This window comes from Erithacus rubecula, assembly GCF_903797595.1.
Source record: "Erithacus rubecula genome assembly, chromosome: 28".
Taxonomy (NCBI): Eukaryota; Metazoa; Chordata; class Aves; order Passeriformes; family Muscicapidae; genus Erithacus; species Erithacus rubecula.
This window is the reverse complement of record NC_136680.1, coordinates 3,594,602-3,621,921: the sequence shown is the minus strand read 5'-3', so window position 1 is coordinate 3,621,921 and position 27,320 is coordinate 3,594,602. Positions and strand designations below refer to the sequence as shown.

The window sequence follows — 27,320 nt, the reverse complement described above, 5'->3', positions numbered from 1 at the left end:
CTGCTGTTTGGTTGTTCTGGGGTGAATTTGGTGCTGTCTCCAGCTTGCCCATTTTACATGGGAAACAGGGAATGGCTCTGCTCTCCCACCACTAGAGCCATTCCCCCACTTTGCCACCCCCATCCTGCCCAGCCTCAGCTCCCCACAGAGCTGGGACACCTGTGGGGTTCCAGCTCCAGCCCCAAAACACCAGGGATCAATGGGATCTGAAGGAGAATCCAGCACATTCCATTGTCAAGGCTCTGGCCCAGCCTGTCCCCCTCCTGCATCCCTGGTCCCACAACCCCTGAGCCAAAGCTGGTGGAAGCAGCTGCTTTGTCTTTGAAGGCAAATCCTACAAAAAATTCACAAACAGAAGAGTCAGCTGAGGGTGCCCAGAACCCAATCCATTTCCCTTCCACAGCCACTGTGGCTCCCAGCAGCATTTCCAAGTGTTCTTGTGGGATTTATTGCTTTTCATCTCCTCTCACATCTCCACTCTGAACATTTCTGCCCTCGCCTGTTCGTTTTGGGGCTTTTCCAGCACTCACAGCGTGGGCCTTTGGGTTCAGGCAGCATCTCCCACCCTCCCTGCAGCCCCATGGAGCAGAGACATGGTGCAGGATGCTCTGTGATGCTGCCCCTGCCTGCTCAGCCAGCCCCACCACCCCCACAGCCAGGGAAACTGAGGCACAGGGTGCACACAGCAGCATTTTGGAGCGAATCAGTGTCACTGGGGACAAGCCCAGGGATGGCCTCACTTGGCTGCCAGCTCCTTCCCTCAGAGCTGTGGGGACGTGGAGAGATGTTGCTGGTGGCAGGTGTCCCACCTTCTGCCCACGCACAGCCCAGCCACGTGCTGCACATCCCCAGCCTCATTCCCAGGGCTCCCAACACCTCCATCATATCCCAGGGATGTGAACACAGCTCTGAGCTGCTGGAGCAGCCCAACTCCTCCTGCCTTATGGCAGCTCCAGCTCCTCAAGGAGACAAGAGGAGCCACCTGCTCCCTGCTGGGATGGAAACAGGAGTGATCTGACTGGCAGGAGCTGGGAAAAATCCATCCCAAACACATGGACTGAAAACCTCTAAACCTAAGTGCAGCCAGTGCTGAGTCTGTCTGTGCTGCTGGGCTGCATGTCCAGTGTTTAATTTGGGCCCAGGAGGGAAGAGCAGGGATTAGGTTTGGGCCTTGGAGCCAGGGATGAGTCCTCTGGTGAGGCAGAATTAGCAGAGCTAATAAAAGCAGACATTCCTGAGCTCTAAACACTACAAAACATGAAAAAAGCCCCTGGCCCTGCTATCTTCAGCTGGAGATCAGCAGAAGTGCATCTCCCCAGAAAGGCTGAGGCTGGCAGGACCCAGCTGTGCCTGGAGTGTGTCCCAGCTCTGCCCAGCACAGCCACGTCCCACCCTCAGCATTGATGCCCTGGAAGGGAGAAACACAACCCAGCCCCTGTTCCTCCTGCTCCCTCCTCCAACAGGACAGGATCAAAGCAAAATCTACTGGTTTTGAAGCCAACTCTTTCTGAAGCTGCTTTGCCTCCTGCTCATTTTGGGATGCTCCTCCAGCTGTTTTGCAGGTTGGGCATTGGAGAGCATCTCCTCCAAGATCAGCCCACAACCCAAGCATTTTGGGAAAGGCTGCAGACACCCCAGTGGGGTTTTTGCAGTGTGAAAACCATGAGAAATCTTGGGTGGACCAAAAATCACCTCTCCAAGCTGGCCAAAACCCAGCTGGCTCCAGCAGTCCTCCATCAGCAAGAGGCAGCAGCTCCACTGCCTCCCCTCTATGAGTGCTACAGAACCATTGGTGATAAAAACATCAGTGTAAAATTAAACCAGATCAACCCCAGGCTGCCCAACTGGCAGCTCCCCAGCTCACCTTCAATTATTCTCCCATTTAAAGGATGTGCACCACATTCTCTGCCATGCCCCGAGGTGCTGGGATTTTATCCCATCTCCATCCTGCAAGGGGTGATGGAGCTTTGGGGTGCTGAGCAACCCCAAGGGCCCTGCACTTCTCAAAGGGTTATTGCAGGGTTCAACACCTGCATTTTGAATTTCAACCCACACAAGACCATATTACTGCTGGGCAGCTCTGCTCCTGGAGGGCTTTTTGGTTTTAATGCCTCTTGTTTTGATTGAGAGGTTTGTAGGAACTTTCCCTGCCTGGATGAGGCTTTTCCACTGTGTCAATGGGCTTGGCACTGGGTTTTGGGCTCTCCATCCTGCAGGCTTCACATCCCCAGCCAGGGTGAGAGACAATCCACAAATCCAAGCAGCAGCCAGGAGCTCTGCTAGGCCAGGCTGGTGTTCCCCAGGTTGCCAAAGATCCCCAACCCTGGTCACTCCCTGCTCCAGCCGCTCTGGTCCCAGCACTCCTCACTCCCGAGGGTGGGTTTGTGCTCTGGGTGCTGCCAGGCTGCAGGCACGGCTCCACTCTCCATCTATTTCACAGGCACTTTGCCTTCTGCTGCCATCCTCTCCCTTCCTGGTTGCTCTTTTCTCCTTCCCAAAAACCTCATCTCAGGGTAAGGCTGGGCAGGAACAGAAAAAGCAGCTGCTCCTCTGCAACTGCTGCCTGTGCGAACGCCGCGGGAATTGGAGCACCTTTTGTCAGGTTTTAGCTCAAATCCACTTCTCAAGTGGATTAAGGAACTGGCACAAAAGTACTCTGGAGGGAGAGTGGGAAGAGGCAAAGGCTGCTATTCCAGCACGGCAGTAGGAGCCAGGAATGCTGTGCTTGCTGCCTGCTCCATTTCCCCGAGAAACACAACCCGCTAACAACCGCGGCTAAAGCAACCCTCGGAATTTTCGACAGGAGAATCCGCCTAAAACCCGGGATGCTCGGGGAAGAGGCAGGAAGGGCCCTGGGGTGGCGAGGAGTGAAGACCTGCAGCAGCGCCCGGGGGGGAAACACGAAAGAGAGGAGATGGGAAAAAGCTTTCCCGACTGCCGGCGATGCTCGGAGCCGCTCGGTTGTGCCGGGGAAAGGGGCTGCGGGTACCGGACCCTCGGGATGAGCGGAGCAGGGCTGGGCTGGGCTGGGCTGGGCTGGGTTGGGCACCCCCGGGCGACCCTGGCGTGCCGAGCCCCCTCCCCGGGCACTGCGGAGGGGCCTGGCGGCCGCGGGCGGTGGGCACAGCCGGGCAGGAGGCGAAGGAGGGAGGGATGGAGGGAGGGATGGAGGGAGGCTGCGAGTCCCCAGGGGCGGCGGGGGCTCGGCGGCCGCCCCCCGGCGCCACGTGTGCGGCCCGGCGCGACCCTCCCCGGCCCCGGGACCCCGCACTCACCGCTCGGCTGCCGGTGTTGCGGCGGCGGCGGCGCGGGCAGAGCCGCAGCCCCGGGGGCGGCGCGGCGGCGGCTCCGGACGGACCCCGGCCCGGCCCCGGCCCGTCCCCGGGGGCGGCGCGGCGGCGGCAGCGCCTCTCCGGCAGCGGCGGGCCGAGCGCGGAGCCGCCCCCCGCGCCCCCCGCCCGGCCGGGGGAGGGACGGGGCCGGGGGCGATGCGCGGCCCCGGGAGGAGAACAGGCACAGACCCGGGAGGAGAACGGGCACAGACCCGGGAGGAGAACGGGCACAGCCCTGGGCAGAGAACGGGCACAGACCCGGGAGGAGAATGGGGACAGACTCGGGCAGAGAGCGGGCACAGCCCTGGGCAGAGAACGGGCACAGACCCGGGAGGAGAACGGGCACAGACCCGGGAGGAGAACGGGCACAGACTCGGGCAGAGAGCGGGCACAGCCCTGGGCAGAGAACGGGGACAGACCTGGGAGGAGAATGGGCACAGAGCCGGGAGGAGAGCGGGGACAGCCCTGGGCAGAGAGAAATGGGCACAGACCTGGGAGGTGAGCGGGCACGGCCCCGGGCAGAGAACGGGCACAGACCTGGAAGGAGAGCGGGCACGGCCCTGGTAGAGAACGGGAACAGCCCTGGGCAGAGAATGGGCACAGAACTGGAAAGAGAGCGGGGACAGACCCGGGAGGAGAACGGGGACAGCCCTGGGCAGAGAGAAATGGGCACAGACCTGGGAAGAGAGCGGAGACAGCCCTGGGCAGAGAACGGGCAAGGCCCCGGGAGGGGAACGGGCACAGACCCATAGAAACGCAGGGAAGGGCACGGGGGTCTCCTCCCCGCGAAGCCGTGAGCAAAGGGGAGGGGTCCCCCGGGACAGCCTGGGGTGCCCGAGGCTCGGAGTGCCCTCCTTGAGGTTCCCCACTCCATGTCACCCCAGACCACCCTGTCTGGGCTCCCCCACTCCCCCTCCTCGCACCCGGGTACTCCCAACCCGCCCTGCCTGGGCTCCCTCCGTGCCAGCACCTGCAGGTGCCCACCTGCCACCCTGCCTGCCCCAGGTCTGGGGACCACCTCACCCTGGGCTGTCCTCTGCACTAAAGGTGGAGGTGATTGTGGATGAACACAGCCATTTCCCCTTCATCCCGTGGGAAACTGGGGCAATCGGGGCACAAACAGAGCTGTGACCCCAGGAATGAGCTCAGCCCCCAGCCCAAGCAGGGCTCCTGCGTTTGTGCCCCTGCACTGGGCTCCACTGTCCCTTGCAGCAGTGCCAGGGAGAAGCCAGGCTCATGGGAAAACGGCCTGGAGCCCCCCAGCAGCTCCCCCATCCCACATGGGGCCAGCACTCACCATTGCCCATTCCTCCCTGGAGTTCTCTTGCTCCTCTTTGCTGCTGCCGAAGCCTCCTGAGCTGTGCTGGTTTGGTTAACTGGGCTTTGAGGATGGCAGAGGCCAATTCCCTCCTTGGCTCTGACTTGCAGGGTGGAATTGTTGCTCCTCTCTATTCATCACTGGCCAGTCCAGGCTGCTCTTAGCCTTGCTGCTGCCTGGCCTGAGGGGCTGTGGGCAGCTGATGCAGAGTGTCCTGTGCCCTTGATATGCTGTGTGCCAGCTGACCAAGCACCACCTGAGCCATTCGGAGACATTTGCTGCGTCTGACAGCGCTTGTCAAGCAGGGTTTGGCAGCATCTTCTTCACTTCACAGCTGAGGAAGCCGAGGGCAGAACTCAGGGGGAAGGAGCGGGGCTCAGCACTGAGCACCGGGTGGGTCCAACGCTGTGATTTCGCCTGGACTGGCTCCGTTTGTGCAGGGTTTTGTCAGAAGAAACGCCGGCAGCTCTCCCAGCCCTGTCGGTTCCACTCCCAACTCCCATCCCTTGCTGCAGCCCGGCGCTTCTGCTGCTGGAGGTTCCTGGTGCCTCCTGCTGCTCGCTTGCTCCGGGATGTGGATTTATCATTTCATTGCAGGCACACGCAGCTCGGGCTTTCCCATTCGAGCTTCATCTCCAGCCTCAGCCCTGGATCTGCCCTTAAAACCAGGAGATTTATGTAGCTGGGAAGGAATTTCACTGCTGTTTTCAACAACATCAACTTATCTGCTTAGGAAAAAATGAAAAATCCAAGCATGAAAATTGAGGCTGGGTTAGATGGGGATGGATTTGAAGAGGCCGGTGTGGGGGGAGGGTGTGCTGGAGCAATCCACGTCTCATTTCCATTCCCCAGGATGGGAAGGTGATTCTGGCTAATTTGAACACAGTCATTAAGCTGCTGTATCAAAAGCACAGAGTCAATTAAACAGCGTCCCCCCCGCCCTGCCCCGCAGGCTGTGCTGTTTTAATCAGGGATGGGGGGAATTGCTGCTGCTTGCACACAGCACCTCACCCCACTGCTGGGAGTAAAGGGCTGAGCTGATTTTACCTGATGGAAGATGCTCTCCTGCCTGCTGGCCAGGGTTAGAGGTGATTTTGGGGAGCAGACTTCTGACAGATGCACTGGGGGAGCTGAGGGAGCCCCAGCTTGCAGGGGGCTGCTTTGTTCTCGTCACCTCCCCAAGCATCTCACCAGAAAATAAAATTATTTCTGTCCTACCGTGCCCCTTCATGCCATTATTTTATTTTGGGGGAAACCAAGGCAGAGCACAGGAGCAGGCAGGTTATGATTCAAGCCTGTGCTGTGGGTTTTGGCTCAGCCCTGCTCCCCCTCTGGGCTCTCTCTCCCACCCATTAACTCCAATGCCCTTCTGGCATCACTTTGGGCTTTGAGGAAGGAGCAGGACAAAGCTGTGGAGGAAAAGCACCAGGTTGAGGTGACCAGTTCTGCTTCCCCAAGCCACAGCCTGACACTGGACATTGGAGAATCCCACAGGGCCCTTGGTCTAGTGCTCTAATTAATTCAAATTGGCTTCAATATGAGCATAAATCCAAAGGGATCTTAGGCCAGGAGCCAGGGACAGGCTGGGGAGGAGGCCAGGCTGTGGCATTTGGGGTGCTGAGATGAGACCTGGTCCCCTCCTTAGGGGGTTTTACCCCCACCTGGCCCCTCTGTCCCAAGAGCCTGGCCCTACACAAAAATAACATCCCCACAGATGAGGATGGGGACCCATAAACCACCAAAAACCTCCAAAATCTTGCTGAGGAGTGGGATTGGGATGAAATGGGGCCACTGGGAGCACAAATGTCAAAGAATCAGAATCATCCTGGTGGGAAGAGACCTTCAAGACCACCCAGTCCAACTGTCCCCAGTTTGGGGGACACACAGAAGTGACAGGACTCCAAGGCTCCAGGGAGGGTCCCTGCCCTTGGAGATGCTGTTCCAAGCAAGCCAGAGCTGGGAGTGTCTTGACAAGTTTTGCTGTTTTCTGGGGCATTTTCACACAGACTCAGCAAAATGATTTAGGGGGAAAAAAAAAAAAAAAAGTGTGAGAGAAATAAAAAAATCGCAGCTGCTCTGGCACACACTCAAAATCCCAAAGAGTTTTTGGCTGAAACGTGCCAAGGGGAAAAAATAATTCCAACAAAGTGAGAAGTGAAGTCCCTTTTGCCCTCAGTTTGTCCTCTGTGGTGAAGTGAGGGATCTTTCCCTGCTGATCCCAGGATCCAGAGCCTCTCCCTGCCTGCAGGGTCCCTGCCAGCCCCTCCTGCTGCTGGTCCCCTGCCAGCCCAAATGCAGCATCCCAGCAGTGCCAGCTCCTGTGGCAGCCAGGGAGGTTTTGTCCCCTCTCAGGATGCAGCAGTGGGAGCCATGTGATGAGACAGGCTCCCTGTGCTCATTCATTTTCTTTAATGGGAACCTCGATGGACTCCTCGAAGGAGCCAGCTGGATGCTCCCACTCCACCTGCTCCTACAGAATCTGGGTTTTGGGGAGCCCACCAGGAGCCACTTTAGTGCTTGGGGGTGTCAGAGAGCCAGTCCTGGCTTGGCAGCCCAGATCTCCCAGCCCCAAATGTCCCTGAGCAGAGCCAGCCACCCCACAGGGAATGGGGACAGCACTCACCCCCTGGGGCTGAGCTGGGGGTTTATTCTGTGCTGGCCAGAGGCTTTGCAGTGCCCCAAACATCACTGGAGGGTGACACTGCACAGCTGGAGGGCACTGTGCCCTAGGGACACTGCCCTGTGCTGTCCCCTCCATCCACCCTCTCCCAGGGACCTGCCAGAGTGGGACCAGGAGATCCCATGGCCTCACTCTGGCCTGGTCACAGCTCAAAATGCAGCTTCACCTCAGGTGTGCACTCTGGCAGGACTCCAGCATGGAAAGCAGGGAGCACAGTCCCACTGTGGGGTTTGGGGGACACAGAGAAGAGTGGCTGCCACACCACGAGTGACATCTATGACCTGCTGTGCACAGAGCTGGGGTTGTTCCCCTGCAAACCCTCCTCTCCAAAGCTCCTGGTTCCCCCTCCAGTGCCCCTGGTTCCCCCTCCAGTGTTCCTGGTCCCCCCTCCAATGTCCCTGGTCCCCCCTCCAGTGCCCCTGGTCCCCCCTCCAATGTCCCTGGTCCCCCCTCCAGTGCCCCTGGTCCCCCCTCCAGTGCCCCTGGTTCCCCCTCCAGTGCCCCTGGTCCCCTCTCCAGTGCCCCTGGCTCTCCAGTGTCCTTGGTTCTCTCTCCAGTGCCCCTGGTTCCCCCTCCAGTGCCCCTGGCTCTCCAGTGTCCTTGGTGCTCTCTCCAGTGCCCCTGGTTCCCCCTCCAGTGCCCCTGGTCCCCTCTCCAGTGCCCCTGGTTCTCTCTCCAGTGCCACTGGCTCTCTCTCCAGTGTCCTTGGTTCTCTCTCCAGTGCCCCTGGTTCCCCCCTCCTGTTCCCATTTCCTCCAACTCTCTCTGCCCTGACCCCCATATCTGTGTCTGCACTTTAGATCTGTTCATTTTGAGCACAAACCCCTGAAGGGGGACAGTCCCACCTCAGTTCCCTGCCAGAGCCCTGGTGGGCTCTGCACACACAGCCTGAGCCCGTGACTAAGCCCAGTTACTTTTAATAAATATTTGGTAATAACAATGGAAGTTTCTCTGGCCAGGAACCTGCTGTTCTGAGCTGTGCCCAGCAGAAGCACCATCAGGTGAAGGTTTTTCATGCAGGCAGGAGGGACAGGGACCTTTCCCCTCTCTCATTGCCTGAGCTTCAAGTGGCAGCAGTGCTGAGATCCTCACCTGCCCTTCCTCCCACAGCAACCCCTAAGTGAGCCCTCACATCTGGCTCCAGGTGTCCCTTTTAGCACTGGAGTCAGCCCAAGCTGACAAACTCCACCAAAGGAGGATTTCCTCCCTTTCTTAAAGCCCAATTTTACAGAACCACCCAGCCCCAGCTGCCTTCAGCAGGAGCTTTGCAGGCTCAGCTGCCTCAAACCCAGCCTAACATTTCCCTCCTCAGAGAAGGATAAAGGAAATAATCTCTGTTTTCCCAGCACTGTCTGCATTTCTGCTGCTCCCATTTGCAAGGCCATCCCTTCTTTTCTGGGGATCAGGGATTTTGCACAGCACCCAGATCCCTCCCCTGGCCATAGTCATGGAGCTGGGCACTGCCAGTCACAGTACCACCCTCCAGGGCTGCCCACAGCTGAGCACTGACTGCCACAAAAGAAAGATACTGAGCCATTAGAGTGTCCAAAGGAGGGCAAGGAACATGAGGAAGGGCTTGAGGTGAAGCTGATCATCCCTGAGGGTCCCTTCCAGCTCGTCTTATTCTGTGATTCTGTGGTTTTCCTGCCCATCCACACCAGGACGGCCCCATGACTGTGCCAAACAAACCCCAGCCCTGATAAAAATAAGGTGATAATAAGTAGACAAAAAGGGAAAACCCTGGTGAGGAGCCAAGGATCACAGTGGGGAGGAGGAACTGGGGCTGGCAGTGGCTGCTCTGTCAGTGTATCCTGTACCTGCAGCCCCTTCCTGGATTAGCAAGGCAAACAGAAACCACACAGCTGCCAGGATGGGTAAATGAGCTGGGCAATGCTGGCCCCACTGGGCGAGGGGAATAAATCCCAGAATATCCTGAGCTGGGAGGGACCCTCATGGATCATCAGTGCAGCCCCTGGCCCTGCACAACCCCCCCTGAGCATCTCTGAGAGTGTCCAAACGCTCCTGCAGCTCTGGCAGCCTTGGGACCATTCCCTGGGGAGCCTGGGCAGTGCCAGCACCCTCGGGGGGAAGAACCTTTCCCTGAGCTCCATGCCAAGGCCTGACACAGCTCCAGCCCTTGCTGGGCTCCTGTTCCTGTCCCAGAGCAGAGCTCAGCCCCCGAGGATCTCCCCTCAGTCTCAGAACCAGTGGAACGGTGTTTTTTGTTTTTTTTTTTTTTTGCCTGGTTATTCCTGTCTCAGCAGGTCCCAGGCCGCCTCCCCATCCCCGAACAAGCCCAGGGATCCATGTGCTGCCGTTCCCGGTGGGATCCCAGCCTGGGGGAGCTGGGGGTGTCTCCCCGCAGGGAACTCGCTCCTGATGGATGCAGCCCACGATCCCCGAGCCGCAGCGTGCGGAGCGAACGCGCTGCCGCCCCCGTCTCCCCCGCCCTCCTCCTGCCTTTATCTGCCATCGAATCCCTCCAGCAGCTCCTTCTCAACCCATTAGAGCTGCTCTGCAGGCGATTAGAATTCCAGGCACTGCGGTGCCACCGATGGCAAACACGGCATTTGCACCTTCTAGACGGAAATGTCCCGTGTCCCCGTGTCACCGTGTCACCGTGTCCCCGTGTCACCGTGACCCGCAGACAGAGCAGGTTCTGATCCCCTTCATTGCTCAGCTTGACCTCATCAGCTCCCAGCTCTGGGATGGGGCCATTGTGGAATTCTCTTGTCCCCAGGGAATCTGCACAGCAATAAATCCCCCAAAATCCCTGCCCGTGGGATGGCCCTGGCCAGGTTCTCACTCAGGTCTCGCTGGGCTCAGGAGGGATTTCACTGCAGCCACAGCCTGGGACATCCTCCCAGCTCTCGTGGGGGGTCCCTCCCAGCTGGCAGAGTGTCTGAGCACCGGTCACTCCTCAGGGTGTGGTCTTAGGAAGAAAGCTGTCACTTGGTGTGAGTGGCTCAGGGCCACGTCCCCATCACCACCAGGATTGTCCCCTTGCTGGGAAGGAAGGGACTCACAGCACCAAACTGTGAGCACCCCCAGTGTGGGCTCAGTGACCTCCCATCTGTGCCCAGGTGTGTCTGGCAGGTGACAATGGTGACAACACACTGTCCCTTTGCTTGCTGGAGGCTCTCAAGGTTTCCCCTCCCCTCTGCTCTGCCCTCTGTTTTGGGGGATGTGCCCTTCCCAACCCCTTTTCTGCTTCAGGGTTATGCTGAGCCAAGGAGGTACCAATCCCCAAAATTCTCCTTCTTCCCTGTCCTCACGTGGATCATGTCCAGAAACTAAAACAGCAAAGGAAGGAACTCCCCCTGTGCCCATCTTTTCTTGCTCTCCCCAGTCCAGCACACGGGGTCCTGGGTTGTTTTTTGTTTTTTTTTTTTTTTTTGCTGCCTACTCTTGCTCCACGTCCTTGGAGTGGGATGGGAGCTGTTAGGTTGAAAGACAAATTATGCTGGGATGCAGTGATGGCAGAGCTGATTCATCAGCTGGGGGGGTCTACAAGGTCTAATTTGGGAGGGAAGATCGCTGACGAATCCTTCAGTAACCAGGAAGACTTGGGAAACTTTTCCTGGCTGAACACATTATTAATTTCCTTGCCCCTCCAAGAGCTCGAATGGGGAGGCTGCCATGTTAGGGAAAAGGTTTTAAACAGGAAATGTGTTCACAAGAAACAGCTTCAGATTTGCTGGATCATCATTAATTGTTGGACTCAGTGATCTCACAGATCTTTTCCATGGTTTCTCTCCCTGTGTTGGCCAACACCAGGATGAAGATGATGCTTCTCTCCTGGGGAATCCAGCTGTTTCCAGATATTGAGAGTCACTTCTGAAGCTCCACAGTGCTGGATGTGCTTTGCCTGCCAGAAAAAAACACCCCTCATTCCTCTGCAGGGAGCAGGAGCAGGTTCTGGAGTGCTCTGGCTGCCCTGATGCTGAATGTGGCTGCACATGGCTCTGGGGCATGAAGGAATTTCTCCAGCTTGATCCTGTGGGAATTGGCTCAGGCTGTCAGCTGCCAGGCAATTCCAGTCCCTCTGCAGCCCCAGGGGCTGGAGGACACACTCAGGGCTGGGCTCTGGGCACTCCTGGCTGTTCCCACATCCCCAGGGGGGCTCTGGAGTGAGGGGACTGGCATGGAATGGGACTGGCAGGAGGATTTTGGGGAGCTGTCAGTGCAGGAGGTGAGAACAGGCCTGGCACCCAGCCAGCATTATTAGTGTCTCATTCTACAGGCAACAAATCCACCCACTCCTCCATGGAAGGAAAAACTGTTTGGAAACAAGACCTGTACCTGGCACAGGGATCCAGAGATGCTCTCCTCCTGCATCTCCCTGTCCCCATGGCCTTGGCAGGATGGGCAGCAGAGCCCAGGGGTCCACAGCTCCCTTGTGACCATCCCCATCCCCATCATCCTGTCCCTGCTCCTCATTCCAGCAGCAGCTCCTGAGTCCTCAGATATGTGAGAGGGGTGGAGGTCACTGTGCCCTGCCTCACTCTGTGAATTATTTATCCAGCAGGAGACAGCTTGGAGGGGGAAACCTTCCCCACCAGCCATCCCCCAGCAGGCAGGAACACTGGGAATGGGTTTTCCAGGCTATGCTGGGTGAACTGGTCAGGGACTGAGTGTGGTCCAGCCTGTCTGGTGTGTTCCCAGGGGCCCGGAGGGTCCTGCCTTGGGCAGGGGGATTCAGCAGGGCAGAGACAGACTCAGCTCCCTCAGGCCAATGCTCTCCCCTCCCAACAGCCCACCCAGGAGCAGCCCCTGCCAGCCCCCAGCCTCCCCTGCACTATCCAAGCATCCCACTGAGAGTTCCACTCAAGCATCCCACCCCAGCATCCACAGAGGAGGGAGGAGGAAGGGCAGCTCGAGGCTCCAGGCTGCTGTGGCATGTGCCACCTCACCTCTGCTGACAGCTCTGGCCACCCTGGTGACCCCAACGTGCCAGTTGTCCTCCTGTCACTCTGTGTTTGTGTCCCTCCTCTGTGGGGAGCAGCCAGGGCTGCAGGCAAAGGGAAGCTACTGCTGATTTCTGTGTTTTCCCAAGCCCTCAGCCCTGGTGGTGTCTTCTAAACAGATTAAACTTGGATCCCAGCCCCAAGATCAGCTCATGGAGCTGCTGGGAGGCAGAAAAGGGGTTTTGGGGATTTTTTCTGAGTCTGGGAAGCACGTGGGGATTTTGTATGCTGGGGGTGGGGAGGCAGAGGTTTCCCAGAGAAGCTGTGTCTACTCCTGGACTCTGCAAGTGTCCAAGGCCAGGCTGGACAGAGCTTGGAGCACCCTGGGGTAGCAGGAGGTTCTCTGCCATGGCAGGGCTGGAATGGGATGATCCAAATGTCCTTTCCAACCCAAACCATTCCATGGTTAGTGGGGATCTGTCCTTGGCTCTGAAAGGTGCAGTGCTGGTGCTGGAGTTGTATCAGGGGCAACACTTGAAGGTGTTTATGGGGAGCAGCAGCTCTGCTCAGATCACAGGAGCCTGGGGGACACATCCACACTGATATGGGCTGGTGACAGTGAGCTGAGCTGTCCCTGCTCCCCCTCACAAGGTCTGGGCTCTGCTCCCCTCATGAACATCCCCTCACAGCCCTGTCCCTTCCCATAAACCTCCCCAAGCCTTCATCCACTGGCAGCCCCCAAATCTCTCACTGAGAGGAAGAGAGGTGGGTGCTGAGGGGCATCCAACAGCCAAGGAACATCTCAGTGCTCCCCACATCTGACAAAAACTGCTAAATCTTCATTAAACTTTGGGAGTAACAACACCATCACACCGCTGCTGTCATTAATCCTTGCTAATTGTTTCTATAATTAAAAGCCCCATTGTGTCTTGTCTCTCCAACATGATTTATCAGAGAGGGAGCACTCCTGCATGAATGATGCATGGCTGGTGGGAGGACATCTGCTCTGGGCTGCCTGCATGGGGGGGAAATGCACGGGGGCTGCTCCAGCCCTCCTGTGCACCTCAGCTCTTCAAGCCTGGGATGAAATCCCCATCCCTGAGACAGCCCTTGGCTTCCTGGAGCTCACCCCCAGAGGGTGTTGGGCATGAACAGGGAATGGTCCTGGCCCCAAGGCTGCATTTGGGCAGTGCTCTCAGGGATGCTCAGGGTGGGATTTTGGAGGGTCTGGGCACTGATGATTCCTGAGGGTCCCTTCCTACTTCCATGACTGATCAGCATTAGGAATGGGGTTGTTTCAGTCCTTTGTGCAGAGCTGCTGGCCTTTGCTCCCCAAGTGAGACCCAGCCAAGGACAGAACTCAGCAGCAGGAGAGGAGCCCCCTCCTCCCCCGGAGCGTGGGAGGGCTGGGGTTGGTGTCAGATCACACTCTGCTGCATTAAAACCTGAAACCAGGTGGGAGGAGCTGCTCTTTGCTGGTGATGAATGAGGAGGTGCTTGGGAGCCCCTGGAAGCAGCAATGGCATCGAGGGGGTGATGCTGAGCCAGCCAGGGTCCCTTGGGGACAGGGCAGTGACCTGTAGCCTCTGCACACTGCTAGGTGTCCCCTCCCGGGGCTGGCATGTGGGGACACAGCAGGAGCCACCTGCTGTGGGCAGAGAAGCATCCACAGCTCTCAGGGAGGTCCCTGGGGTGTCACAGCAAGGAGGGGACAGGTGACAATCTACACTCCCACCCTTTTGGTGCCCTGAACCAGCCACAGGTGTCTCTTCCCCTGCAGGCAGATCCAGGGCCAAGAAACTCAGTGCAGTCATGGAATGGTTTGGGTGGGAAGGGACTTTTCAGACCATCTTGTTCCACCTCTTGTCATGGGCAGGGACACTTTCCACTGTCCCAGGCTGCTCCAAGCTCTGTCCAGCCTGGCCTTGGACACTGCCAGGGCCTCCCCACCCCATTCCTTCCCAATATCCCACCTAAACTTCCTCCCTTTCAGTTTAAAACCATTCTCTGTCACTACACACTCCTGTAAATAACTTTTCTCCAGACTGGCCCATCCCTGACCCCTGGGGGCTCCTCTGCAGCCCCCACCTGAAGGGCACAGGTACCAGGAGGTCACACATTGGCACCAGCTCCACTCACTGGCACTGACCTCACCCCTCCTTCCCTCTGTGGGGTGGGCATGGGAACCATCCACAGCTCCCAGGCTCCCCTGTCACCTCCCATTTTTTCTAAGTCAATATCTTGCAGCATCTTTAAATGAAATATGAACAAAACCATCAAGTTTTGGGGAGTGCAGGGCTGAGGATAATTAGAGCTGAAGATGGCTCTGCTTTGTGGGGTGAGTCACACCTCATGCATGTGCATATGAATGCTGCCCTTGCCAGCTGAGCTTCCAAGAGCTTCCACTGGGCTTGAGCTGGAAAGACACTGGGGGACAGGCACAGCTCAGCTCCCACAGGATTATTTGCAGGGGGGGTCTCACTGCTGGATGCCACTTTTCCTTCATTTTTCCATCCCTTTTTACCACAGAGTGACACAATGAGCCAGCCCAGCCACGGCATCTGCTGCAGCACCAGTTCCTCCCCACCACCCAACTGTGACCAACAGCTTGGAGACACCAACAAGGGCAGCAGCACAAATATGGGCTTTGGAAAGCATCAACATTCACAGCACTCACTGGACAAAAATATCTGGGCTGGGAATTGTGCATCTCTGAGGGGATGGTTCCATGTCTAGAGATGATGGCCAGAGTGCCCTGTCACTGCTGCCACCTCCTGCTCCCAGTCACACACCTGGCTGGAGCCCTCCTCAGGGATAAAACACTGCTCAGCTCTCCAAGGCATCTGTGGGCTCCCAGATAATCCACAGGGAGCAGGGTCAGGCCTGATGCAAATCCCTCCCTGGAATTTACAAACCCCAAAGGGCGATTTGAGACACGGGGCTGGTCCCTCCTGCACACCCTGAGGGGAGCAGAGCCAGCACCTGCCCTGTCCCTGCCCACCCTCTGCTGTGTCCCCAGAGAGGCACAAAGTCATCCCCAGGTCTGGGCACCTCACCCTGAATCCCTGTCACAGATGAACAGATGTGGGGACAGATGTTTGCCCCCATCCCTGCAGCTGTAAAATCTGCTGAGTTTGGGGCAGCTGGAGCTCCCCACGGGCTGGGGCTGGTTCTGGGCTCCCCTGGGACACATCACAGCCTCCCTCATTCCTGCTGCTGGCAGGAGGGAAGATAAAGCTGGGATTATCACTGAGAGCTGTCACCAGCTGCAGGCAGGAACCTCACACAGGTGACAGCACAGGGAGGGGCTGGATCAGCACCAGGGGCTGAGCAGGACACACACAGACCCCAAATGAGAGCTCCCAAAGCTTTTTGAGGAATGGCAGAAGCACCTCCCTGCTCCTCCTGCTGGGGGCTGTACTGGTTTTACTGGGAGCACACTGGGCACAGAAGGTGGGGCTGGAACAGGCTGGGCTCAGGGGCTGCTCGGTACCTGCCCCTCACTGCTGGAATGGTGAATTTGAGCATTAATTCCTCCAGGAATAACTCCTGGAGGGGCAGGAGGCTGAACAGCAAAGAGAAACCCAGCAAAAAGTATTGCTGTTTCACATTTTCCCAAAATGGGAAAAATTTGTAACTAAATTCATGACCCATAAAGATGATCTTGCTGCAAATAAACACTTTAAATCCCTTTTTGCTAGGAAAGAAATTCCTGCTCTAACATTAGATCTCACAGTTAATATTTAACCTCACTATTTCCAGCATGCTGGGGCTGCAGCTGAGCATATCCACCCCCTGCCTCCCCCAGCAGTCACCTTAAAGGACAGACTGGAGCAGTTTGTCCTCTGCTCCTCACAGGAAAGAGCAAAATGCTGCTTCCAGCCCTGGGGCAGAGTTGGAATGGGGCTCCTGCCCCTCTCAATTACCAGCCTGGACAGCAGCAGTGATTGCTGCTGCCCCTGGCTGAGCACAGCCTGCCTAGCCCATCTCTCCAGCCTAACTAGGCTTTGTCCAGGCACAGAGCCAGCAGCCTAAGGAGGAGAAGATGCTCAGGAGCCCCAGGAGACCCCCCTGCCACCCCCTGTCCCAGCCCTGTCACCCCCCAGCCCTCCCTGCCAGCCCCAAGGTAACCCACCCCTGGCTCCTAATTGGATTTGTTCAGCTAATTATGATCATTTTCACCTCAATTAAGCCGTTTGATTCCCACACAGCTCCCTGTGCTCAGGTCTGAGCCCTTTGCAGGCTGCTTGTCCTCATGTCCTCCATGACTGTCAGGGTCACCTTTGCTCATCCCTCAGGCTCCACACTCATCTCCTCACCCCAAAAACAGCATTAACCCTCAAATTCCCTCCCTCTCCCCATTCCCCTCCTTCCCATCCTTCCACACAGCCTCACTGTGTGCTGGCCCTTGCTGAGGACATGGGGCTGGCTGGTGTCACCCTCAGAGCCACCCAGCAGGAACTGGAGATGGGAGGGTGCAGAGCTCAAGGCAGCACCCACACCCTGCAAAGTTACACCATCCCAACAGCTCTGGGCTGCAGGAGGGGCAGGGAAACAGGACCTGGAAAAAAACAAAAAACAAAAAAAACGGTGCCTGGGGGGACAAAACAAAACAGGCCCTGGAAATTTCCAGGAGATGCAGAGGTGGAGGGAGGGAATCTGCTCCTCAGCTGGGACTGAGGGGAAGTGTCTTAGGTTGGAATCACAATGTAACTAAAGTCTGTGTTCTGTCCCCATCTGTTGGAGCTGGGTCAGGCAGTGACCCTGATCTCCTGGCACATATCTGCTAATGGGCCAACTTTAAACCAGCTGGGGAATTATCTTTACCTTTTCCATGACCCACCCTTCATCCAGGAGGTATCACCCGTTAATGGGCCATTGTTTAAAACTGGGTGTGGCAGTGATCTTTATCTCCTGGCACACATTAGCTGCTAATGGGCCATCGTTAAACCAGCTGGGCAATCATCTTCAGCTTTCCACAGCCCATCCTCCCTCCAGGAGATATCTCCTGTTAATGGCCATTGAGTCCCAGTGCATGACTGATAAAATTACATCATCCCACTGGGACATGCTCCAGCCAGGGGAGGAGCCAAACATTTCCTCCCTAGATAAAAACTGAGATTTTGAACAGCAAGTTATCCATCTTTCCACTGGATTCCAGAGGAAAGCCAGAGCTTTCCACATCATCCCTGGACATTCAGAGGAAAACTGCACCTTCTCCAGGAGCACTGCTCCAGCTGAACCACATCTGCCCCTGCAGGAGGATGCAGCCACCATTGAATGGCACTGCTGCCACCACCCTGCCTGACTGATGGGTGTCAGCTTGGATTCTGACTCTGGCAGGGTTTGGGATTGTTCTTTGTAATACTGCATTTGTATTTTAATTTTCCTAGTAAAGAATTGTTATTCCTAATCCCATTTGTTGGCCTGAGAGATTCTTAATTTAAAAATTATTATAATTTGGAGGGAGGGGGTTTACATTCTCCATTTCAAATGAAGGCTCCTGCCTTTCTTAGCAGACATCTGTCTCTCAAGCCAAGTCACAAGGCCTGGAGATTTCCAGTAGGTGCAGAGGCGGAAGGAGGGAATCTGCTCCTCATCAGGGACTGAGGGGAAGGGTGAGGGGGAAATTACACAACATTTGGGTTTGGATGACCTCCAGGGCTGTGCAGGTTCAGCTGGGCACATCTTACAGCCTTTTCCTAGAAATGAAGATGCCAAGGAGGGCTCAGTGAATCCCCATCCACCAGAATTCAGTAACCTGCTCCATCAGGCTGCTCCTGGCATCCCTCCAACACCAAACCAAGGGGGCTGCAGTCACCCTGTGCCTCTGTGCCCCATCTCCTCACACTGCAGAGAAAAACAGGCAGAAAACCCCACAGGCCATGAAGAAGAGGGAGGGAAGGGATGCTCAGAGGGACTTCATGGATTGGGCTGGACAGACTCTCCATCCCTGCTTCAGACTTAGAGAGGGACCAAAAGTCTCCAAGGCATTACCCAGACCCCATCCCATGGCTGCAGTCCCAATGAATGGCCCCAAACCTGCATTTCTGGGATGTACCAGATTTCGGCATGACCTTGGGATCAAACAGCTCTGCAGCTGCTTCCTCAGGCCCTTTACTTCCTCCATGCTCAGCTGAGGAGGTCTCTTCTTCCTAAATCAGGGCTTGAGGAGCTTTGGGTATGCCCAGAATTAATTTTCAGGTGAGCTCAGAGGCAGATTTAGGGCTGTTTCCTTCCTCACCCCATTTAACATCATCACTCTGCAGCCTCCCCCCCAGGCAAAGAGGCAAGCCTGACCTTCATCCCCACACCCAGGACTCCTAAAGCTCAGGAGCAAGAGGGAAAGCCAGCCCAGATTCCAGAGAGAGAGCCCTTGCCCAGCTTTGTGAAGGATGTTTTATTAATTTCTGCAGCAAAGAAGGGGAGAGCTCTTGAACACAAACAAGGAGCACCTGGATTAATGCTGAGCCCAGAATAATATCCAGGAGCTGCAGGATCAGCTCTTTATCAATCTTTAACAAAAAAAAAAAAAAAAAAAAAAAAACTTGCTGTTATTCAGCAGTAATGAAAGCAGAGCTATTGTGGCTGCAGATAACACCAGGTACAAGACACTGCAGTTTTATGAATGCTTGAGCTTCATGACTCAGGACTGCTAATGGTGCACAAATAACCAACCTGAGAGGAAAAGAGCCCTGCCTGGTGCAAGCCATGCCCTGCTGGAGCTGAGGAATGAGCAGCCAGTGCTCTGGCCAGAGCTGTAAAGACAATTTTAGAGGGCCAGGGAAGAGTCTGAGGGCTGGAGCTCCAGAAGAGGTGTCCTGACCCAGCTACAGGTTTAAAACTCCAGAATTTCCACCTTTAAGTGGTTCACTGGTCAGAGAAGGCCTTGGAAGCATCAGTGTAACCCAGCAGGAAAAGCCACAGCAGGGCTGCTTTGACAGGCAGGACAACTCTTAGTAAACCCAACATTAAGACCCCTGATCCCAGCAGGGTCTGGGAGCCAGGACCCCTCTGTGCCCCTTACCTGCCTTTAAACTCCCTGGGATTTTGAACTCCAACTCCTTCCTTCAGCCCACAAGCACAACCTTGGGGCAGCTCAGCTCCTCTGGCCCCTGAGGGTTCATTCTTTATCCTGCAGAGATTTTTGCCATGGGGGAGACACAATCACAGCCATTCCTAAACTGGGCTGACCCACCCTGATTAAAGCAAACTGTGGGGCTCAGCCCCACACCCCTCTGGAGAGTGCCAGGGTTCATTTCAGCACTGGGAGCTCTGTCAGTCCCAGGGGATTCCCACACAAAGACTTTGGTGTCAGACACAACCTCCAGGCACACCCTGAGCAAGGATCCAACGTTTGGAGGAGTTGCTGCCCTTTGCAGCCTCAGATTTTGGGACTCGATCCAGGCAACAGCTCCAGCACTGGGCAACCTCAGATCTCTCCAGAGCTCTGGGTCACATTCAGGCATTTCCTGATCCCAACCTGCTTTTCCAGACCCAAAAAACCCCCCTGTTTCCTCAGAGGATCCTTCCCAAGATCCACGTAGAGAGAGAAGGTTCTGTTCACAATTCCCAATAAAGCACAAAAATAAACTGAAAACAAAGTATTCACTGAAAAACAATGCCTCTGTATTAAACTCCTTAGATTATTCCAGAGTTTTTGGGGATGCCAGAAGGGGATTCCCTGGAGGCACCAGGCAGCCCAGGGCTATCCAGAGAGCAGCCTGGCTGTCCAAGCTCAGGGACTGCCCCATGGAAAGCCCCAGTGCTCACTCTGCACCTCCAGCTCTCCCCCAGCCATCCCAGTCCAGCATTTCCAGAGCCATCCCTGTCCCAGGCACCCTGAGGAACTCCTCCCCAGGAGGGATTTGAGTGAAAGATGCTCCTGCAATGCCAGCTCCAGGTACTGACTGACAGCCAATAGAGCCCAGTTGACATGAAAAAATAGGGTGATTTTATTATAAACTTTAGAAAAAAAAATTAAACAAACAGGACAAACACAGCATTTAACTGGACATCATCCTCAGGGACAGGGCTGTCCCAGGCAGTCAGGCACTTTACATCCCCAGAAGACTCCAAGGGTCAGGTTCTGGGTTTTCCTGGAAAAAAAAGAGATTTTTTCCCCATAGTATTGCCTGTCCTCACTGACACTGGCACAAACCAATCCCCCAGTTCCCTCCTCACCCTCCACTTCCCTGCAAGCCACTCAGAGCAGCAGCTGAGTTAAGGGGACATCCAGCAGTGCTTTGGGACCAGAGCAGTGAGAGACCCCAAGGAAGTTACTTGTGGTGAAGAATTTCCTGCAAACCCTATTTTCTACTGCAAAAAATTTGGGCCAGGGAGTCACAAAGGGCCTCTGGCAGCAGCCCTGGGTCAGAGGTGCCACAAGCTGGCACACACTGGAGGCTGGGCACACCCAACACCTGGGGCTGAGGCTGTGTCCCTGCACAAGGACTGGAGCCCCTCCAACCCTTCCCTTGGCAGCAGAGCTCTGGGACGAGCCCGGGGACATCAGGGGACTTGTGTCACCTCCCCTGCTCCAGACTCAGAGGGTGGGATTATCCTTACCCCATGCTGGGATGTAAACTTGCTGATATCCTCACTGCTCCCATCAGCTTGGGGCTTCTGGGCATCATCACTGGCCACATCTGGAGCCTCTTCCCCACTGCTGGCCACATCTGGATCCTCTGCTGCAGGCTCTGGGGGCAGCACAGAGCCCTGGGGGTGGTGTGGCACAGGGACACAGTCAGAGCAGCACAGGAGCTGAGGGAAACCCTCCCAGGCCAGAATTGGTGCTGTCCCCAGGAATGAAGAAGGAACACTCACCTGGACATCTGAGGGCTCCAGCACAGTGACCTCACCCTGCTCCTCCAGCTCAGTGTCATTGTGGGACTGGTACTCCTCACTGTCTGTCTCCACCTCTGAGGGCTGGGGGGAAAGAGGCAAAGGGAGGCTCTGAGGAAGGGACAGTGTGGGGAAGGAGACAGCAGTCCTGTCCCAACAGCCAAGGGTGGCAGAGACACAGCCACTGGGACTGAATTGCCATTAACAGGAGATATCTCCTGGAGGGAGGATAAAGATGATTGCCCCAGCTGGTTTAAAGGTGGCCCATTAGCAGATAATGTGTGCCAGGAGATAAAGATCACTGTCACACCCAGTTTTAAACAATGGCCCATTAACAGGTGATACCAAAGGGAACCCCCAAGCATGAGTGGGGCACCCCCAGCTCTCAGACAGTGCTGGGGTAATGGTCAAGTGCTCCTTGGACACCCTCAAACAGGGGATAGGAAAGGAAACCTCTGCAGGCTCCTCGAGCATCCCAAACCCACAAACCATTCTGGAATTGCTCAGCAGACACAACACCTCACCTCATATGTGGGGTCTTCCGAGTCATCATCCTCTGGCCAGTCCCTCTCCAGCACCACAAACCAGGACTCCTGCTTCTCCAGAGCCACATCATCCCTCTTCCTCTTGCTGCCTTTGCTGTCTGGGTTGATGGGAGCCTCCCGGATCTCTGCAGGGATTCACAGTCACCACCCCCAGAACAAACACAGCACTTTCCCGGCTCCCTACAGGAATTCCATGCTGTGCTCTCCTCCAAGAGCTCTTACCCTTGGGCACGTTGCCCTGGGGCCAGTCCATGGGGAGGTAGCCCAGGAGGCTCTGGAGGCTGGTGGGGGTCACGGAGAGCAGGAGGCGCAGGAGTTTCCCCCGGCGCTTCCTGGCCAGGAGCCCGGGTCTGCTGGGGGACTGGGATGGAGGGCACAGCCTGCTCCTGATGCTGCTGACAGGCAGCACCAGCCCAATCCAGACAGATGCTTTCTCAAGGAGCTTCAGCTGCAAACAGAAGGCAATCAGCACATGGGAGAATTTCCAGGTGTTCAAAGTCTTCAGGGGATGCCTTAAACTCTGCTCTGTCCCAGGGTGGAGCTGAAATATGACCAACTTCAGCCAAAACCTGCTGGGCTGTTCATGCTCAAAACCCTCCCATTTCTACTGGCCCAGAGAGGGAGAGAAATGGGGATGCTGCAGCCAGCAACAGCTGAAGGGGAGGAAGGAAAGGCCAAGGAGAAAGAGTTGGGATAGACAGGAAAGAAGAGGAAAAAGTGAACTGTTTGTGTTGGAAGGGATCTTAAGAACCATATATTGCCCACCTCACCATGAGCAGGGACACCTCCCACTATCCCAAACTGCTCCAAGCCCCTTTCAGCCTGGCCTTGGACACTGCCAGGAATCCAGGGCCTGCCCACCCTCATGGGGAGAAAATTCTTCCTAATGTCTAATAATGTGAAAAGACTGAAAAACCATAGACTTTCTGACAGAAAACCCCAGCAACTGCTGGTGTTGAGGCTTCAGCCACCCTCCCTCCAGCCTCAGCATCACTCACCGGGTACTTGACCAAGCTGAGCTGAAGAATCTGGTTCAGGAACCTTCTGGGGAAGGAATCACTGCTGGTGAGAGGTCTCATCTGGAAAGAGAGAAAGAGAAATGTCAGAGCCTCCAGGCCAGCTCTGGGAGTGCCCCCAGCAGAAGCCACCTCTTGTGCAGTGCCCAGACCTGCTTTAGCCACTGCTCCATGGAGCCCAGACTGGACACAAACCTGGCTTAGACCTCTCTGGGACCCTTGGGGTACTTATAGGACCTGCCCCATCTGCTCCTCATTACCCTGATGAGCTGCTGGCTCTGCTGATTGGGGCAGCCCAGGGCCCTCAGCTAAGGGCTATCAGCATCGTTATCAGCACTGTTATTAGCACTGTTATCATCACAGCTATCAGCACTCATTAAGGGCTCTCAGTTAAGGGGTCATTTTCTCCCAGTTTGAGGTCTCCTCCTCCTGGAGCTTGCCAGGACTCTGATTTGAGATCTCTCCCCTTGCTCTGTGCGGGTGCAAAGAGCTGAAGGTGATGAGGTGCCAGATCCTGCCCTGTTGAGTCCCCCAGGGATGGGAGAAACTCGATCCCACTTTGTTTCAATCCCCCTGTTATCAATATTGTGTATACCAGTTTGTAAAAGAAAAAAAAAAAAAAAAAAAAAAAAAAAAAAAAAAAAAAAGAGTTTTCCATGGTTTGAAAGGTTTTTTGCAGAATCAGATTTCCTGCCTTTGTGAGATCAATTGCAAACTGTCTGCTAAAGATCAGAATTCCCACTTCTGTTTTTTATCCACCAAGACCAGATGGTTACATGTCCTTAGAGCTGTTCCACAGAAGTTTGGAAGTTTCTTTAACCACCACTGCTTACCTTGCAGAATTACTACAACAAAACAATAACAATTATTGATTGCTACAAGGAAAACCATCCTATAAAAAGGGAGCTGCAAACCAGGTTCGGTGGAAGTGTGGAGTGGGTGGTGACCTCTCACATTTTCCCCAGCGCTGCGTTGCTCTGTCTGTATGTCAGGAAAATTAATCCACAAACACCAGAGGTTTATGTGCAAAAAGGAGACTTTGCTTTATTCGAATAAAGGGAGAGGCCATGGCGCATTCCCCTGGGATCTCTCAATTTTTTGGAGGACGCAGCCTCCCTTTTATCCCAATTTCCCTCCCTCTTCCCCCATTGAGAGGCACAGACTTCCCGGAACACCTGAGATTTCCCTCTAATGTACAACCCTTCCTTTTAATTTTTAATTCTTATAGAATTCATAGTTTCCCCCGGTTGCTTCTTTCATCTTCCGATACCCGGTTTCATTTACCAGCAAACCTGCAGTTTGTTTGTAAAGGCAAATCTCTTTTCCCATTCATCAATCAGTGTAATCCCTCCCATTGTTTCTTTATCTCTCACTACTAACCTTATCTACCATCAGATCTACAGCTTGTTTGTAAAGAGACATGCAACATTCCTCTCATAGATAAAATAAACCAATCTAAATTTTGCTGAATATCGAGACTTGGTTTCTCATTTACAACAGGGGGAAGGAGCGGGCAGGGTGGGAGGAGGCTCGGGGACTCGCGTGGGTCGCAGCGTTTCCCGACGGGAGCTTTGCTAGACAGAGCTCGAGTGTTTTTCTGCCGCTGCCGGCTGCCCCTTCCACCCGCTGCCCACGGCTGGTGACTCATCCCCTCTCGCTGCCTCGTGGGTGACAGCCACAGCCGTGTCCCCGCTTGTCCCCTCCATCCTGCCCGAGCCCCGGCAGGACCCTGGCAGCGACCTGGCGCTGTCGTCACCGCGCGTCACCAGCCGGGGGTGGCCGCAGAGCATAAATGGCCAGCGCTGGCCAGCGAGCCCTCGAGGCCACCATGTCCCTCTGCCGGGGCAGCAGCTCCAGCGGCATCTTCTGCCACGTGGTGACCCCCGACAGAATCCCGCAGTTTATTATCCCGTGCCTGGACGTCCACAAGAAGCGGAGATGCTCAGGCAAGGGGGTGGGACAGACGGAGGGGACGGCGTGGAGTGGCAGCTGGGACGCGGCGGTGCAGGATGAGCAAGGCTCTAACTCATCCTCTTTTAACTCGTCCTCTTTTAACTCACCCTGCTCCAACCCAGACCCCACTGCCCGGGCAGCTCTGTCCCTGCCGCACCTCCCCAAGGTCACCACCCCGTACGGCTTTGTCACCCTGGGGCGCAGCCCGCAGGTCACCAGGGAGGAGGCGTTTTTTCACTCGGGCTCAGGCCACCCTCGGGCTCCCGGGACACGTCCCAGCTGGCAGGAGGGGCCGGGATGCTGCGGGCATCTCGGGATTCCTGCTGCTGAGGGAGACTCCGGCATGGGAGGAAGCCAGAGGGACCACGAGCAGCCAAGTCCCGGTGCCAGCGATGGAAGCAGCCAGACCCCAGCAGGGATTCCCCTGCCCAGATGTGCCAGAGACATCCGAATGACAGAGGCTCTGGAAAGCCAAGAGGCAGAGAGGAGGGACAGGAGGCTCCTGGGCATGGATTTTCCGAGGGGCAGCTCTGGGCTGGAGCTCCCTGCAGTGACAGCCAGGAAGAATTTGTTCCAGAGGATCCTCAGGAGGCACCTTGTCCACCCGCGTTTCACTCTCCACTGATCCTGCAAAGCAGCTCCGAGGAACTGAGGCTCCCTAAAGACCTGGGGAAGAGACATTTCTGTCAATGCCTCAGAACGCTGAGCAGCCGGAGAGCTGTCACATTCCTGGGGTTGACATTGCTGGTGGCACCACAGCCGGGAGGGACACAGCAGTGTGGGGAGCAGGGAGGGGCTTTGTGATTCTTCAGAGCCTGAATAAAAGTGCAAACATTTCATCTCAGCTGTTGTCCTTTCCTTTTTCTTTCTTGTGCCAGCACTCAGGTGTCTCAGGGTGTTTTGGTGTCCCCAGCACCCTCTCCTGTTTTACCCCCAGGCTCAGCAGCTCCTGAGCTGAGAACAGACTCTTGATGGCACAGCTGGAGTGCAGAGCAGGGGACACTGAGCCCCAGGAGCTGCAGCAGACCAAGAGGAAAAAGTGACCACATCCAATTTCCAGCTTTGTGGCCATATCCTGGGGTGTTTGAACGTGTCAGGGTTCCTGTCCCAGCCTTGCTGGAGGGATCTCTGCTCCAGGACACTGCAGCTGCCCTGAATTAGTGACCCCTCACCATTCCAGAGGGTGCAGTTTCCAACCACTCCTAACCAGCTGTGATAAGCAAGTCTCACTTTATTGACTGTTCCTTCATAAATGGCTTTTTTTGGCTTTTATTGAGCAGCAGAACCTGCAGGGCCAGAATTAAAGAGGTCATGGTCAGCAGAGTTTGGGGGCTGCTGAAGCACAGTGTCCTGGGTCAGCAGTGCTGGGCTGCTGCCAGTTTCCCTTCCAGGGGTCTGATTCTCCAGGAGATCCCTGAGAGGTGCAGCTGGGAGGGCTGCAGCCAGTCCAGGGTGCAGGGAGTGGCTGAGGCCCCTGCACGAGCAGGATTTGCATGCGGGTCATTAAACAGGCAGCTCATTAACCCGGCTTGCCTCCCACTCTTTCCATGGCTGGGTCACCTGGGCCACAGTCAGTGACTTTGTTTTCCCCATCCCTCCAGTCTGGTTCAACTCTCAGGTGGAGCTGGCACTTCCAAGGGAGCTTTTCCTGCAGTTTCTCAGCACCTGTGAGCAACAGGGTGAGCACAAGGAGCCCTGGAGCCCCTGCTCTGCTCCAGATGGGCTGTGTGGAATAACCAGCACCCAGGATCCATCCCAGTGCTGGTGGAGGGGGTGGGAGCTGGTCAGACATGTCCCCCTGCCCACGACTCCAGCCCACAGGGTGTGACAGCTGGAAGGGGAGCTGGGATCAGGGATGTGACAGAAAATCCACTGCCAGTTTATTCTGAGGAGCACTGGCACTATGGAGTGAGTCAGGGACCGAGGCTCTGGAAATTTAAATTGATCTGCAGCTCCTGAGGGCATCGTCTCTGCTCAGCACTCAGGCTGGGAGGGCAGATTGAGTTACCAGGAATTAATAAGAGAGCTCTTATCAGTTACTCAGCTGTGAGAGCTGAACATGTGCGTGCTCTGAGCTGACAGGCCACTGGGAATTAACCACGCTCCTGTAAACCTCCCTCCTCCCTCCTTTGATGCTCAAGCTGCTGCACAGCAGTGGCTCTGTCCAACTGGCTCAGCATCTCCCGGGGAAAACATGGAAACAACTCCCACAGAGCTGGCTGAACCTGCTGTATTTACCAGTTAAACCTGGGCATGGGGAGCTGCCACTCCTGGCGTTTATTCCTTTCTTGGGGACCTTCCTGAGCTCCCAGGAACTTTTAAAAATGTCCTTTATCTTGTCTAAAAATAGGAAAAAATCCACTTTGCTTCTCAGATGGGTTGCAGGGTTTTGCTCATCCAGGATATCTCCAGGAATTCCCAAGGGAACAAATATTATATTCCTGCAGGATGGTGCAAGACTCATTTTCTCTGTGCCAGCGTGGGGATGATCAGCCTGGAGAGAATGATGGCTTATAGGATTGTTTAAAATGGCTGCAGTGGGAATTGCTGGCAGTGGGAGTTGTTCTGTGGCAGGAGTGGAGCTGGGGCTAATGAGGAGGGGAACAAATTTCCTGCAGCACAGCAAAGGTGCTCTGTGGTGGAACTTTGCCTCTGCCTGCCAGGTTCCAGCCCAAGGCACCTCTCCAGCCTGTGAAGTGAGAAGGACAATATCTCCCAGTGCCCC

General features: G+C 55.8%; 2 protein-coding genes across 5 annotated transcripts in view; both read right to left on the bottom strand.

Annotated features, from left to right (window-relative positions):
* The window catches only part of LINGO3 (leucine rich repeat and Ig domain containing 3), a 28,024-nt gene extending 21,940 nt beyond the window's left edge, over positions 1-6,084 (bottom strand). For 3 of the 4 annotated variants that reach the window (XM_079328568.1, XM_079328571.1, XM_079328567.1), the window contains exon 1: positions 3,276-3,784. The gene's annotated coding sequence lies outside the window, so the exon portion shown is untranslated. Of the gene's footprint in view, positions 1-3,275; positions 3,785-4,629 lie in introns of those variants that run through there. The other variant, XM_079328569.1, reaches the window with a different exon arrangement.
* A 961-nt stretch (positions 6,085-7,045) lies between these two features.
* LOC306813207 (uncharacterized protein) lies at positions 7,046-22,771 on the bottom strand (the record flags this gene model as incomplete). The annotated part of the gene is made up of 6 exons (XM_079328415.1): positions 22,625-22,771; positions 21,849-22,074; positions 21,606-21,751; positions 21,064-21,165; positions 20,806-20,955; positions 7,046-7,120 (listed from the first exon to the last, which is right to left on the bottom strand). The coding sequence occupies exons 1-6, from the start codon at positions 22,703-22,705 to the stop codon at positions 7,046-7,048; spliced, it is 780 nt and encodes a 259-aa protein (XP_079184541.1). The 5' UTR covers positions 22,706-22,771.
* Between the last annotated feature and the right edge of the window lie 4,549 nt (positions 22,772-27,320).